The sequence below is a fragment of the Juglans microcarpa x Juglans regia genome, chromosome 4S, assembly GCF_004785595.1.
Source record: "Juglans microcarpa x Juglans regia isolate MS1-56 chromosome 4S, Jm3101_v1.0, whole genome shotgun sequence".
In the NCBI taxonomy this organism is placed as follows: Eukaryota; Viridiplantae; Streptophyta; class Magnoliopsida; order Fagales; family Juglandaceae; genus Juglans; species Juglans microcarpa x Juglans regia.
In genome coordinates this window covers 27426118-27440932 of record NC_054601.1, presented here as the reverse complement: position 1 = coordinate 27440932, position 14815 = coordinate 27426118, and the positions used below count along the sequence as shown (strand labels likewise).

Below are 14815 nucleotides of genomic sequence, written 5' to 3'. Positions count from 1 at the left end.
ACTCCAGCAATTCCATTTTAATTACCTTGTAGCCAAGTATGGTATCAGAGTATACTTGGCCGCATATAAGATTGAGTAATTTGGAGGTCAAGGAAGATACTTTAAAATTGGTGGGAGTAAACTTTAATTTATGATAAAGGCAAAACATGGATGCTCTTAGTAATTTAATAACTTGATTAATAAGGTAAAGAATAAACATAATACGTAAAACAGATAAACAATAAACATAATATATAAAGCAGGTAAACAATAAATATACTTTGAAATATAACTTTTATTGAAAATAGCAAGATTATTTACAACCTTAAGTTTTACTTGAATACATCACTAGATGTTTCAACTTGGGTTCAAATGAACTAGGATACACGAGGAAATTAAGGGAGGGGGTGTCTCTGATTTTCTCTCTTTAGAATTCGCTCTTGGTTATTGATATTTTTCATCTGCCTTGTTCATTTACTATTTCTTCCTTTTTAGGACTGAGAGCTGTGAAAGCTCTTAGGATTCCTCCAGCTGTGGTCTTTCTTTTTCTTTTGTCAAATTATTTTCTTTTTTACTTAATTTGAGAGTGCTTTGAAGAAAAGAAGCCATTAAAAACATAAAGAAAAGAAGTACAATTTTATATACGTAGGAATTATACAAGTAGCAATCAAGCCAATCACAAGAAGAGGAATAAATGCCTCAGTCTTGTTATGTCTAAGAGATGCTAGATTCACGGATTATAGCACTAGTATTCTAGGTATAGTAGAATCAAGTCTTAACAATGGACCAATTCACTTTGATTGTTTTTCGGACTTCACTCTAACTCTACAAGATCCCAATATCTTAAAAGCACTAACTTTAAATATCAAAACATCATGATATGAAATGCTAGAATAAAGTCAGCCTTTAGTATTAATATATAAAATATACTGCAAGTGCATAAAAACAAATTTAAATGTTCATACTTTAGTAAAAAGTCCAAAAGACAGCTTTGAATTTGGATACACAAATCTTATGTCATTTCATCATTACAATTTTTTCAAATTCACATATAAAAATATAATAAATAATTCAACTTTTTTAAATTTTAAAATAAAAATAATACTAAAAAATTATATCAAATAATATTTTATTCAACTACTATTCAAAATATTTCATCCGAACTGTCTATCCAAACCCAACATAATCCAAACAAACACAAATGATGCAAATATCAAAGTATTAAGATCAATCATTTGGAAAGACATTAATGTGCCTAAGGAATGGTTTTTAGAAAACAAAGGCCACTCACAAAAAATCCAAAACGAATTCTCTAATTTAGATTTTATTCAATAATACCTTGACGGATTTGTTACGATTAATTTCGATAAACCAAGATACAGGACAGCTTTGAATATTAAAAAAATAGAATCAAGTAGGTCAAATGAGGTAGGAACGAGACATTTACCTAAGAGACACAAAATTCTGGGGGCTGGGATGAGATACAAAATTCTCATCTCATCTCATCTCATTATTATACTTTTTTCAAATACTCATACAAAATATAATAAATAATTTTACTTTTTCAAATCTCAATTCATATTTTTCAAATCTTAAAATAATAATAATATTAAAACATAATATTTTAAACTCTTAAACAAAATATAAAATTCTTATCTCACTCCCAAACTTACCAGTTCAATGCTTTTACAATGCTTTTACAGTTTTACTGGGCAAGTGGTTGTTCTACCTACATTTCACCAAACCACCCGGTGGTGACAAGCGGGCTCAACGGGCCAGGCACTTTGGGTAGGCAGGCCTTATCCTGGTGAACTTCTACCGAACCATAGGTCCATAGCTCTCTTCTGTTGAAACAAATTAATTATTTTCCCTTTACAATCTAGATTTTCTTTATGAATTGTTTATGAGTTTTTGTTATTCATTCTTATATATTATATTCATTTTTTATTTATTTATTAATTTTCGAAATTTATTTTGATTTTATTCTTTTTATACTAATTAAATTTTTTTATTCATCATCAATACATTATATATTTAGTAAAAAAAATTAAAAATTAAAAGAATTATGTATAGTGTTTGGTGGGAAGATGATGGATATATTTTTATTATTATTAATGCATTCTTTTATATATAAAATGTTTTAAAAAGTTTCTATTAGTATATTTGTGTATTTTTTTAAAAAAATATGAAAACAAAAATTAAATGCTCTGGGAGCATATTTGAGGGACTGAATGGCGGCACTTGATTGAAATCAACCTCCGATTCTTTTTATAATAATTAATGAAAAATGTAATATTTTTACTATTATATAATTATTTTATAACTCTATATAAAATAGATAATAATTTTATAATATTAAAATTTATTTTTAAAATAATGCGGTGTACATTATGCTTAAAAAATCTATATTATTTCAAAAAAAAAATATCTATATTGAAATACGTTTCATAAAGTAGGTTAAAATGATACAAGCGCGGTGCGGCATAAGCGGAGAGATATGAGTTATAGCCCCCGACACAGGTTCTTGTTTAGTCTGATCAGGAAAGGTCGCAGCTTCTTTCGATTGGCATCCACCGCAGCCGTTGCCTCCGCCGCCGCCACAGCCGCTCCCAAAGTAGCCTCATCAGCAGCCGCCTCATCTTCTTCGACTTCGGCCTCAACTACGGTCTCCGCCATGGATGATCTACAGACTCTGAAAACGAAGGTTTGCATCATCGGAAGCGGCCCAGCGGCCCACACCGCCGCCATATACGCGTCACGGGCAGAGCTGAAGCCCATCCTCTTCGAGGGTTGGATGGCCAACGGCATCGCCCCCGGCGGCCAACTCACCACCACTTCTGACGTCGAGAACTTCCCGGGATTCCCCGATGGAATCAACGGCATCGACCTTATGGACCGGTTCCGCAGCCAGTCCCACCGTTTCGGCACCCAGATTCTGACCGAGACCGTCAACAAGGTCGATTTCTCCACCACCCCTTTCAAGATCTTCGCCGATTCTAAGACCGTCATTGCCGAATCCGTCATCGTTGCGACCGGTGCCGTCGCCAAGCGTTTGGACTTCCTAGGATCTGCAGAGGGATCGGGAGGCTTCTGGAACCGCGGGATTTCGGCATGTGCCGTGTGCGACGGTGCGGCCCCCATTTTCAGGAACAAGCCTCTGGCAGTTATTGGAGGCGGGGATTCGGCCATGGAAGAGGCCACTTTCCTGACCAAGTACGGGTCCATAGTTTACATTATCCACAGGAGGGATACGTTTAGGGCGTCCAAGATTATGCAGCAGAGGGCCTTGACGAACCCTAAGATCCAGGTGCTGTGGAACTCGGTGGTGTTGGAGGCCTACGGTGACAAAGATCATCAAAATAAGCTCTTGGGAGGGTTGAAGGTGAAGAATGTGGTCAGCGGGGAGGTTTCAGATCTCAAGGTATCGGGGTTATTCTTCGCAATAGGGCACGAGCCAGCCACCAAGTTTTTGGATGGTCAGCTGGAGCTCGACTCTGATGGTTACGTTGTAACACAGCCAGGGACCACCCAGACCAGCGTGCCCGGAGTATTTGCTGCCGGAGATGTCCAGGACAAGAAGTTCAGGCAGGCTGTAACTGCTGCCGGCACTGGTTTGTCTCTCTCTTGTTATATTGAAAATGGTAGCAGATCATATCCCAACATTAGAGTATGAAAATAATTAGACGGTTTAATTGACTAGGAATCTAGTTATTACAATGTGATGGCTGTCATATTCTACAACCGAAGCTCCGTACCTGGGATCACGTGTCATTTGTTTTTCGTTTCTTGTCACTGCAGGATTGAAACAACATTTTTGCATGAATAATTTCTGCCAAATCAAGAGTGGTTTTTTGCGGTTATAAAATGAGCTAGTATAATGAATGTTATGAAAACTTTGTGTAGTTGGGCGGGAAAGCTGTGAATCAAAAATCTGTGAATCTAAAACTGAACTTTTCTGGTATGCCTTCAAATGCTGTGGAGTTCAGCAAGTTTTTCCTAGGTGCATTATGGTACCAGTCATATTGCTTTTTGTTGTTGAATTTGACAATAAATAGAAAAGAATTATATTTTTTGCAATGCTACTCTTAGGGGTGGGGTTCAGTTGTGAAACTTTCTGCTTACCTTCGGTGGATTTACATGTGAAGTTTGTACCTCCTTGAGTGATAATGTACTTTTTTGTAGGTTTTTTTTTTTCAATAATGAGCAAGCCTGTGCTCTAGGGTTGCCAAGAACCTAATCTAACCATAACCCTTTTGGGCTTCACTTGATATCCATATCTCAAATGCAAATGAGTGAATGTTTGGTCCTGATGCAAGTTCAGAGACACTGAGCCCAAACGTGAGCAAACTCAAGTTTGTATAAGTTAGGGTTTTGGAAAACAGAGTATTCATGAGACTGAATAAGGCAGTGGCTTCTTTTTGTACTTGGTGACCTGAAAGTGATAAGGCTTGTATCTCTGATTTCTGCTTAGGTTTAAACTAAGCTTGAATGTACTTCTAGACAATTGACTAGGCTTGGAGTGTTTGTCTTCTTAAATGTTTAATAAACAGTAAAAAAAAGTTTAGTTAGATTGATGTGGGAAAGTATTTTGAGTAAAAACATTGGCATGCATCATGGATGGTATCTTTTTCAATTGACCCCGAAAATAGAGATTACACAGATTTTTATAGTAGTATGTCAATATGAGGTACAGGCAAACTATCTGTTTTACTCCAAGCTTTATGATTGTGCTGTTGGGAATACATAGTTTTCATTGTTCATTTAATTGCTTGGCTTTGATTGAATTATGCCTCATAGTGTGGTGGAGTTTTCGGCATGTTGGAAGGGAAGGTTTAGGGGAGGTTTGGATAATAAGTTGAGATGAAATGAGATTAAAGTTGAATAAAATATTATTAAAATATTATTTTTTAATATTATTTTTGTTTTGAAATTTGAAAAAATTGAATTGTTTATTTTATTTTGTGTGAGAATTTAGGAAAGTTGTAATAATTAGATGAGATTAGTTGAGATGCTCTCCCAATCCAAGCAAGGCCTTAATTGTTCTTAGAGTGAAGCATTGTGGAAGATGATCCCATTTGGTTTGTTGTGATGAATTTGGAGAGAGAAAAGACTGGAGCTTTAAGAAAAAGGAAAAACAGTGGCAGGCCTTGAAGACTTCTTCAAGACCCTTTAATTGTTGGATGTGTGCTCATTTTATTTCTTTTATTCCTAGTTTTCAGGACTTCTTTATTCTTTTCTTGTTTTCTTGATTGGTGCTACTTATGCATAGGCCATCTGCTATTGGCAACACCTTATGTGATCATTATAAAGTTTAACTTATAAGTAAAATTGTTCATTTAGTTTAAAGTAGGCTGGTGGGGCCCTTGTAACCGGCCCACCTGACCCATTCGCCTGCACTCGCAAGCTACCTGGCAGACTACTTGCCCGGTATTTCCAAGCGGGTGGGCAGATCAAAACTTAAAACATAAAAAGCGGGCTGGTGGCTTTTTATGTGTACAAGTATAGAGGATTGTGTTGGGGATTTTACTGTGGCTTGGTGTATGGGCAAAACCTGGTTTGGTAGTATAGACATGGGTGCACTAGTGGTGGTTTGGGGCAGGTGCGTCTTTGTCTTTGGGCTAGGGCTTTGTTAGGATCATTTTCCTTGTTTTCTCTGCCCCCCAACTAGGTATTTTCTCTAGTATACATCCAATATACTTGGCTACTCCTATTGGTATTAATAAATTTTTACATATAACAAAAAAAAAGCTGGCTGGGGGCGGGAATGGGTACCCACCTCTACCCGGCCACTGCTTACTATATAAGCAAAACAAATCCTAATTTTATGCTCATTTCTTCTCTCGCCCAAGTCTCCAGCCACTCACTTCCTCTTCTTTTTCTCTTTATCTCCTCCAGCAGCCAAGTCTCCCATTCTTCATCATCTCCTTCTCATTCTCCTTCTCCTCCTCACCATCTTCCAGATTTCTTCTCATAGACCCATGGCCATGGATCACTTGAACTGGTTGTGGTCGGGAGATCCACGGCCATGGCCGTCGATCTCTACAGACTATAACCCACAGCCATGGCTTGGCCGTGGATGGCGTTATGGGTCTTTAGAGTCCCACAGCCAAGCCGTGGCCATGGGCTGTAGATACCCACGACCATGGCTTGGTCATGGGTCTGCACAGAGATGCTATGGATCTACACATTTTTTAAGATCTACTACCATGGCTTGATATGGATCTACATATTTCAAGATCTACGCACAAAAATTGGTTGCAGAAACCCACAGATTTGTGTTTTAAATTTTTGGTTGGATCAAAAGATTTGGGGTTGGATCTTTGTAATATGTGGGTTTGTATATCTGGAGTTTGGCTGTGCAAAGAATAGGCAGGCAGTGGGTTGAAAAATCTACCCGTCCATTAGACGGCGGTGGACAGACAACAGCTCAGGGTGGGGTGTAAAATGACCACCAGGCCTGGTGCGGCGGGGGGGAAGACGGAGAGAGAGGCTACTGCTTCCTTCCTCTTCTTTTTCTCTTTTCCATCACCATCCTGTAGAGATCATGCCATCTATGCTGTGTTAATACAATCCCGTCAACAAATATTTGGCTTTCATTGACGAAAACGTTTAGTTGGAGGCCGAAGCTCGATTTGCCTTTTGAGTCAATTGACACTCAGAGTGCGAATTGGCTGGAAATATCTTTTGAAGAGGATGAGGTGTATAAGGTCATTAGCAGTATGGCTAAAGACAAAGTACCTGGACCGGATGGTTTTTCGATGGGCTTTTTCCAACATTGCTGGGAGATTGTGGAAGGCGATCTAATGCAGGTTTTTCTTGAATTCCATGCTTTCAAAAAATTTGAGAAATGCCTTAATGCGACGTTCCTAGCTCTCATACCGAAGAAACATGGGGCGATGGAAGTGGAGGATTTCCATCCTATAAGCTTGGTGAGTGGGGTTTACAAAATTATTTCAAAGGTCCTTGCTAATCAGTTAAGCGTTGTGATGGAGCAAATTATTTCAAACCTCAAAATGCCTTTGTACGGGAGCAGCAGATCCTTGATTCAGTTCTTATTGCCAATGAGTGCTTGGATCACAGGTTGAAGGAGGGCACTCCAGGTATCCTATGTAAGCTTGATATGGAGAAAGCATATGCCCATGTAAATTGGGATTTTCTCCTATACTCTCTTGGGAGATGCGGTTTTGGTGACAGGTGGATTTTTTGGATTCGTCATTATATTACTACTGCTCGATTCTCAGTGCTAGTTAATGTTACCCCTGCTGGCTTCTTTATTAGTTCGCGTGGATTGAGGCAAGGGGACCCTTTGTCTCCATTCTTTTTCGTTATTGTTATGGAGGCACTTGGCCGGATGGTGAAGGCCGCTGTTGAGGGTGGTTTCTTTACTGGATTTTCGGTGGGTAATGATACAAATGGCTCTATTATGATCTCACATCTTGTATTTGCAGATGATACACTCTTTTTTTGTGATGCTGAGTTGGGTCAAATTCAAGCTCTACGAGCACTTTTGTTATGCTTTGAAGCCGTGTCGGGGCTCAAGGTCAACCTTGGCAAATCTGAAATTGTCGCGGTGGGTGGAGTGCCTCAAATGAGCAACCTAACAGCTCTCTTGGGGTGCAAAGTGTCTTCTTTGCCCATGAAATATATGGGCCTCTGTAACACCCCATTCCCGTAGGATAGAGATATTACCAACATTTAAAACATAATGCCCGGTAGAGAGATTCATATCCTGAATTACCTCATTTATTGAAATTCATCAAAACATTAAAACTGAACTGAACATGATTGTTTTGGAAACTGAACGAAATATAACGAAACATAACTAATCCTATGCATGACATAAAAGAAATCTAATTCTGGTGATAAAATCACTTATTCATTCTTAAGTCTTGGTACTAGATCTACTCCTGGCCATTCCGCTCTTCATCATCATAGATATCATCTGCGAGAATCAGACATGGAAGAACAAGAAACACACAAAAATAATGAGTTGAATACTCAATAAGTAGTACGTCGTATCGTAAAATATAGTCCTTGCCTAACATACAATTCATCTCTAGGATACCCTTACGAACGTGCATACAACTTCATGGATTTCAATCAAATACGTAACATGATCTTCTGGAAGACTTTACATACATATATCATCACAGATTTACATGGCACACATTTTCATTATTAACATAAGCGGGAGCATATATAATCAAAACATGTCATTGTGAATGCATAACGTCCTAGTTATCTTGTATTAACATGGAGTGAAACACGCTTGAGTCCGTGTTTCACTTAACTTGCATAACATGGAGTGAAACACGCTTGAGTCCGTGTTTCACTTAACTTGCATAACATGGAGTGAAACACGCTTGAGTCCATGTTTCACTTAACTTGCATAACATGGAGTGAAACACGCTTGAGTCCGTGTTTCACTAAACTTGCATATCATGGAGTGAAACACGCTTGAGTCCGTGTTTCACTAAACTTGCATATCATGGAGTGAAACACGCTTGAGTCCGTGTTTCACTAAACTTGTGGTTAACCACGCTTGAGTCCGTGGTACCGTTACATTTCTTATCTTTCTTAATGCATGGGATTTGCTTCATGAACATCTCTAACATGGCATAATCTTGTACATGGTATAGCGTAACATGACATGGCATGGCATATTCTTGTACATGACATATTCTTGTATGATTTAGCATGGCATATCTTTGTACATGGCATATTCTCGTATGATTTAGCATGGCATACTCTTGTATGATTTAGCATGGCATAGTATAACGTGATATTACATAACATGCTATGAAGGTTCTAAGACGATCCAAGGCATACATGATCCAGGTATTACTTGAACATGGCATACATGGTTTAAGTATTACACAAACATGGCATATATACAATCTAAGCATTTCATGGACATGGCTTGCATAATCTGACTATTACATGGCATACTTGACTTTGAACTACTACTTCAACATTTCATGTCTTTCATGTGAATTTAGTAACATTAAATCAATCAACAATAAATTCATTCACTCAAGTATAATCTCATATTTCATCAAGATTGAAAAGTAAACTAACCTTGACTTGCCTCTTAGTGTAGCATAGTTAGCAATCATAAGCACATCACATTTTTTTTTCTTTTTATACATAATAATAATATTCACAATACGCATTTATTAATATGATCATACTATTTACCTCTTAGCGCTGCTTCCTGATTTCCAACTTGTAGCGCGTTACCTAAACGAGATTCTAGACGTTAATAACTTCCTAGCAAAACGTGTCGTAATACTCTACGTAATTAAATACGTATAAGGAATTTAACTACTAATAGACTCCAACAAATGCTTTGAAATCTTTTAAAAATCTTTTATAAAACTTGTGTCTAAATGCTGATAATTGTTCAATTAGATAAAGCCCATGTAAAGGTAATGTATTTCTGAAAAATATACTATCTGACTGACTTAAGGCCCCAAGAAGTCGAGGCTCAGGGAATTACATCCTCACGGTCACAAGGCATGCATGGAATTACCGAATTAAAAAGGCTTTTTGGGAACTGACGCACACGGGATAAAACAAGAAGAAAGAAGGAAAAGAAAGAAAAGAAAGAAAAAGAAAAAGAAACGAGAAAGAAAAGAAAATAAAACAAAAGGAGCAGACGTAAAAACAGAGGCTTACGGGAGAGAGAGGGCTGCGCGATGCTCACGAGGGAGAGCAGATTGCGTCGGCGGCTCTAGGTGGCTAGAAGCGACCGGCGACGAGACTGGGGGGTCCCTATGGTGGTGCGACACCGAGAGAGGGAGAGAGAGAGAAACAGCGAGAGTTTAGAGAGATATGGGTTTGAAACTCAAACAATCGAAAGGGAGGGAGGTGGCGTGCGGCGGCAAGGGCTTACCTGAGGGGGTGGGTTCGACGGGGTTGAGTTGGCCAGCGTTTTCTGGCGCCGTGGGTAGGGCTCCGACGTCCCGGGGTGGACGACGATGGTTGGGCAGAGGTAAGGTTTAAGCGGGAATGTTGTTTCTCTTGATATAACACTGTGTGAATCACAGAGGCTTGAGGGTCTTTTTATAGGCGATGGGAGGAAGCGACGTGGAGAGATTGGTTGAATTTTGAAATTGCCTAAACTTTAGGAACCTACTCTCACGTGGATACCGTTTCTGAGAGAGTTTGAAAGGTTTGACTTGGAGTTGCTCAAACTCTGGAAACCGAAACTAGCATGGGGACTAAGTGGATAGAATATTCGAAGTTTTAAAAAGGAAAGGAATCACTAAATCGATCTATCTGTTATCACAAAAAAAAATCTAAAATAAATAAATAAATATAAAGAAATTAAAATACCAATAAATGAATAAGTAAAATACTAGTTTTAAACCCTAAATTTAGACCCGTATGTTACAGCCTCCCTTTGGGGGCGCCTTTCAAAGTAAGAGCTATTGGGAAGGGGTTATTGAGAAGGTGGAGAAAATGTTGGCTGGATGGAAAATGTTGTATTTATCTAAGAGAGGGCGGATTACTCTAATCACAAGCACTTTATCTAATCTTCCAACCTACTTCCTATCTTTATTTTCATTGCCTGCTGGGGTGGCTAATAGGATCGAGCAGTTGTTTCGGGCTTTCTTGTGGGGTGGTTTGGGGGAGGAAAACAAATTTCATCTTGTCAATTGGAATAAAGTTTGTTCCCCAATAGCGATTGGAGGTTTGGGTGTGCGTAATCTAGGAACTTTTAACAAAGCGCTATTGGGGAAATGGTTATGGAGGTATCATTTGGAGGATGAGTCTTTGTGGAAGATAGTGGTTAACTCTAGACATGGAGGTGCTTGGGGTGGTTGGTGTACTAATTTAGTGAGGGGGCGGTATGGCGTGGGTTTGTGGAAATATATTAGGGGGGTTGGCAGTGTTTCGAAAACAACATCCGTTATGTGGTTGGCCAGGGTACTAGAATTAAGTTTTGGCAGGATGTTTGGTGTGGTGAGTGCTCTTTGGAGAGGGCCTTCCCAGCGCTCTATAGCATTACAGCTAATAGAGAGGCTACGATGGCAGATGTGTTAGTGTTTGCTCATGGTACTTATTAGTGGAATATTCTATTCACTCGGGATAATCATGATTGGGAGCTGTCGACCTTTGCAGATTTTTTCAGCTCACTACATTCCTCTGGAGATCTCGCAAGAAGTTCTATGGCACAAGATGATAGAATACAATGGAGAACCAGTAGTAGCAAGAAGTTCACAGTGAAAGCATATTATCAAAGGCTGGCTTCACAAGGTAATGTACCTTTCCCATGGAAGAAAAAGTATTTGGAGATCTCACGTACCCTCCAAAGTAGCTTTCTTTGTGTGGACTGCAGCCCTGGGGAATATCCTAACCATGGACAACTTACGGAGAAGGGGCCTCATTGTGATGGATTGGTGTTATATGTGTAAAAAATAAGGGGAATCAGTAGACCATCTTTTATTGCATTGTAAGGTGACAAGAGAGCTATGGGATGGGATATTCGGAAGAGTGAATGTTGCTTGGGTTATGCCGTCAAAGGTGGTTGATATGCTTGCCTGCTGGAAGGGTATTCAAGGTTGTCCCCAGGTGGCCGCAGTTTGGAAGATGATACCTTTATGCATTATGTGGTGTGTTTGGATAGAGAGGAATGCGAGGTGCTTTGAAGATAGAGAGAGAACAATAGCGGAGCTTCAGAATTTTTTTATACACACTTTACTCCTATGGTTTTCAGCTATTGTCCTTAATGGAAACAATGTGCATGATTTCTTATCTTTAATGTAGTTCTTTTAGAATGTATTTAGGCATTTTCTTTTGTATACTCCCTGTGTACATGGGCTATGCCTATCTTTCATTCATATCAATGAAACTTACTTCTTACTTATCAAAAAAAAAAAAAAAAAACCAAAGTTATCATGTAAACAAATGACTTATTTTTTTTAAGTTCTGTTGTTTTTACAGTACAACAGCCATGCATTAAATGTTGGCTGTGTATCTAACTTGTTTTTGTTGTTGGGTTTTTATTTTTAAATGATGCAGGTTGCATGGCAGCCTTGGAAGCCGAACATTATTTGCAAGAGATCGGATCCCAGGAAGGTAAAACCGATTGACTACCTAGAATGGGCCCGGAATTTAAAAGGGGCTCAATTAGAAGCAATATTTAAATAGGGAAAAGAGTTGGACAATTAACTTGTTGAACCGATGATATCGTAGCATTTATCTGGTGGATGCATTCATAGATTACTACCTTATGCTGCACGTGCTCATTATTTTCCTTGATGATTGGCTTGATGATCTGAGAATGGTAATGCTTACTTTTGCAGTAAGCTGATTATAGCTTTTTAAATCTTCTGCTTTACTGAATACTCTGCTTTAGTGCCAATTTAGCTATATCAGATTGAGCATCCTTGTACTTTGGTTGTGTAGCGGCATGTCCTATGGGTTATTATTCTTCTCTTCACAAATAGGGCATGCCGTTAGAAAGGAAGGCATCAAGACCCTTTTTTCGCCAGTTTTGTTATGCAATTCAGTGTCATATGACTCATATGTTTTGGACATTGTGCGGTAGAAAACGGAAAAGAGGAGTGCTAGCCTGCTAGGTTTACTGGGAAATCTAAGTAGGAAAGTTTACAAATTGATGTAGCCTAATGTGATCCATTAGATTTATCTTATAAGAAAAAGAGCTTTATAATATGATGGATCATATTAAGTCATGTAAATTTGTAAATTTTCTGATACAATTTTCTCAACAGAGAGGATAAAACAACCGGTTTGAATTGTTATGTTTAGATTTTAACCATGTGATTTTGCGTTAGATTCATATGGGAATATAGCAAGACAAATGTGATATATTACAGAGAAATGATATTTTTTACTACTATGTTTTAAATAGAGGCCATTTTGGTAAGAATAAGTATGAATGATTTTCAAAGTTTGGGGCCTCTGCTTATCACCCTGAAGCGGTGGCAAATGCAATTCAAAGCTTTCAGCCAACTTGGTGTCGTAAGCATGCAACAACATATAAAAAATCAGGATTAAGAGAAAATAATGAAGGGAATTCAATCACAACTAAAGGTGCATGCAAATCGATCAATGTGATAGATGAAGAAGGGTCAAAGATACTTTAAATTAGGGTTCGGTTATAAAAAACACACCAAGGTATCGTACACCACAACTCTCAAGTACAAACAGTGTAGAGAACAAGTAACAAAATTATATGTAAAAAGATCTAGGGGGTGTAAATCGGTTTGGTGATGGACCGGTCCATCATTTTTCCCAGACCAGACTAGTAGTTATCGGACCGGTCCAGTCGGTCCAGTTCAATTATTTTTTTTTTCTTTCTTATTTTCAAATAAATTAATAAAAAAATTATTTAAATGAGTCGAATATTAAATAAGTGGTACATCATAGAGTCAACATTATAAACATAAAAATTTCTTAAAAAATGTGTGTACTTAATAGTTATACTAATGTAAACATGATGCACCATGCATAACTCATTAAACTTTTCTTTCTCTTTCTTTAATGGCAACCATACCTTAACCCCCATGTGTACAACTGTGCACTGGTTTCAATATTTGTGGCCACAAAGGGAAGCACTTAACATATCATAACATATCATGGTGGACCACGCTTATGGCTATTCTCAAAGATTCTTTCATACTTTGTACTTTTTTTCTTACCATGACACGTGTAAAACGCACAATAACATGACATTCAAAATACACTTTCATCATAATTTGATATGTAAAAAGGGGATTTCAATAAAGAGTCATGCATATATAATACTTAAAACATATTTTACCATATACATAAGGATATGATTATACTACTTACATCTTTGCTTCTAACCATAACAAAGGTGTCAACAATCACCAGCTTGAAGCTGTTGAAAAGGGGTCGGACTTGATAGGTTGAGAGTGGTTTTTTAAATCTCTTGAAATTGCAGCAACTTTCCTAGGGTTTTCTTTAAAAAGGTCAAGCAAGAGGCTCAAGAGAAGAATGCCGACATTTTCCTTACTATTTGCAGCAATCATCTATGTCTAGGGAGGTTTTCTCAAATAACATCACATGAGATTACTATAAAATCTTTCTAGACTCACATGAGCCTCTGATTGTCTAGTTTTCAGACCATAGAGTTCTTTTAATGAGAGCTGGAAAGCCTAATTGTACGAATTTAATTCATAATTTGTTTAAAAAATGGTTTTATTAATCATAATGGCTAGAAATTATAGGGAAAATATGTTTCTAATTCTTGGATCCATTTAGGAATCATAATTGGAGCTGATTTCTATTTCTCCAGATCTAGAACACCTCAAATCCTATTTCAAAATAGTCCTAATAGACTAACTTCTATCGGGATAATAACCTACTAAAACAACCTATATGGGATAGCCTTTAAAAGCCAAAAATCAAATGGGCTTTGACTAAAAGTACTTGTTCTTATCCATCTATATATGGGCCTAATGGGCCAAACCTACTCCATTTTGAATCTAGGTCTATAATTTCATATCCAAATCTTTATGCTCAATATTAGATCCTCAAATAATATGTACGGGTTAATATAAAATAACCATCCGTCTAGACTTAACAAAATTGGGCATGTGGTCCAAACTTATAAAATCTTTATCCAAACCTATAAAATTTGGACTTGGAGGTTCCAATATTACATCAACATAAACAATAGAAATAACAAAAATCCAAAAAAAAAAAAAAAAGGCACCACCTCTAATGATACATCACCAATGATTTTCTATTTAGTGTTTTTTTGGCACGATTCACCAATTCATTTTAAACAACACTCAAACAGATAGGAGAAAAGAGAAATGTTTTAGCCACAAAATGAATA

General features: G+C 37.7%; 1 protein-coding gene across 1 annotated transcript; it reads left to right on the top strand.

Moving 5' to 3' along the window:
• Positions 1-2441: 2441 nt before the first annotated feature.
• LOC121261973 (thioredoxin reductase 2-like) lies at positions 2442-12355 on the top strand. Its single transcript, XM_041164419.1, has 2 exons — positions 2442-3590; positions 12007-12355. Exons 1-2 carry the CDS (start codon positions 2477-2479, stop codon positions 12075-12077), a joined length of 1185 nt encoding a protein of 394 aa, XP_041020353.1. The 5' UTR covers positions 2442-2476; the 3' UTR covers positions 12078-12355.
• Positions 12356-14815: the final 2460 nt, after the last annotated feature.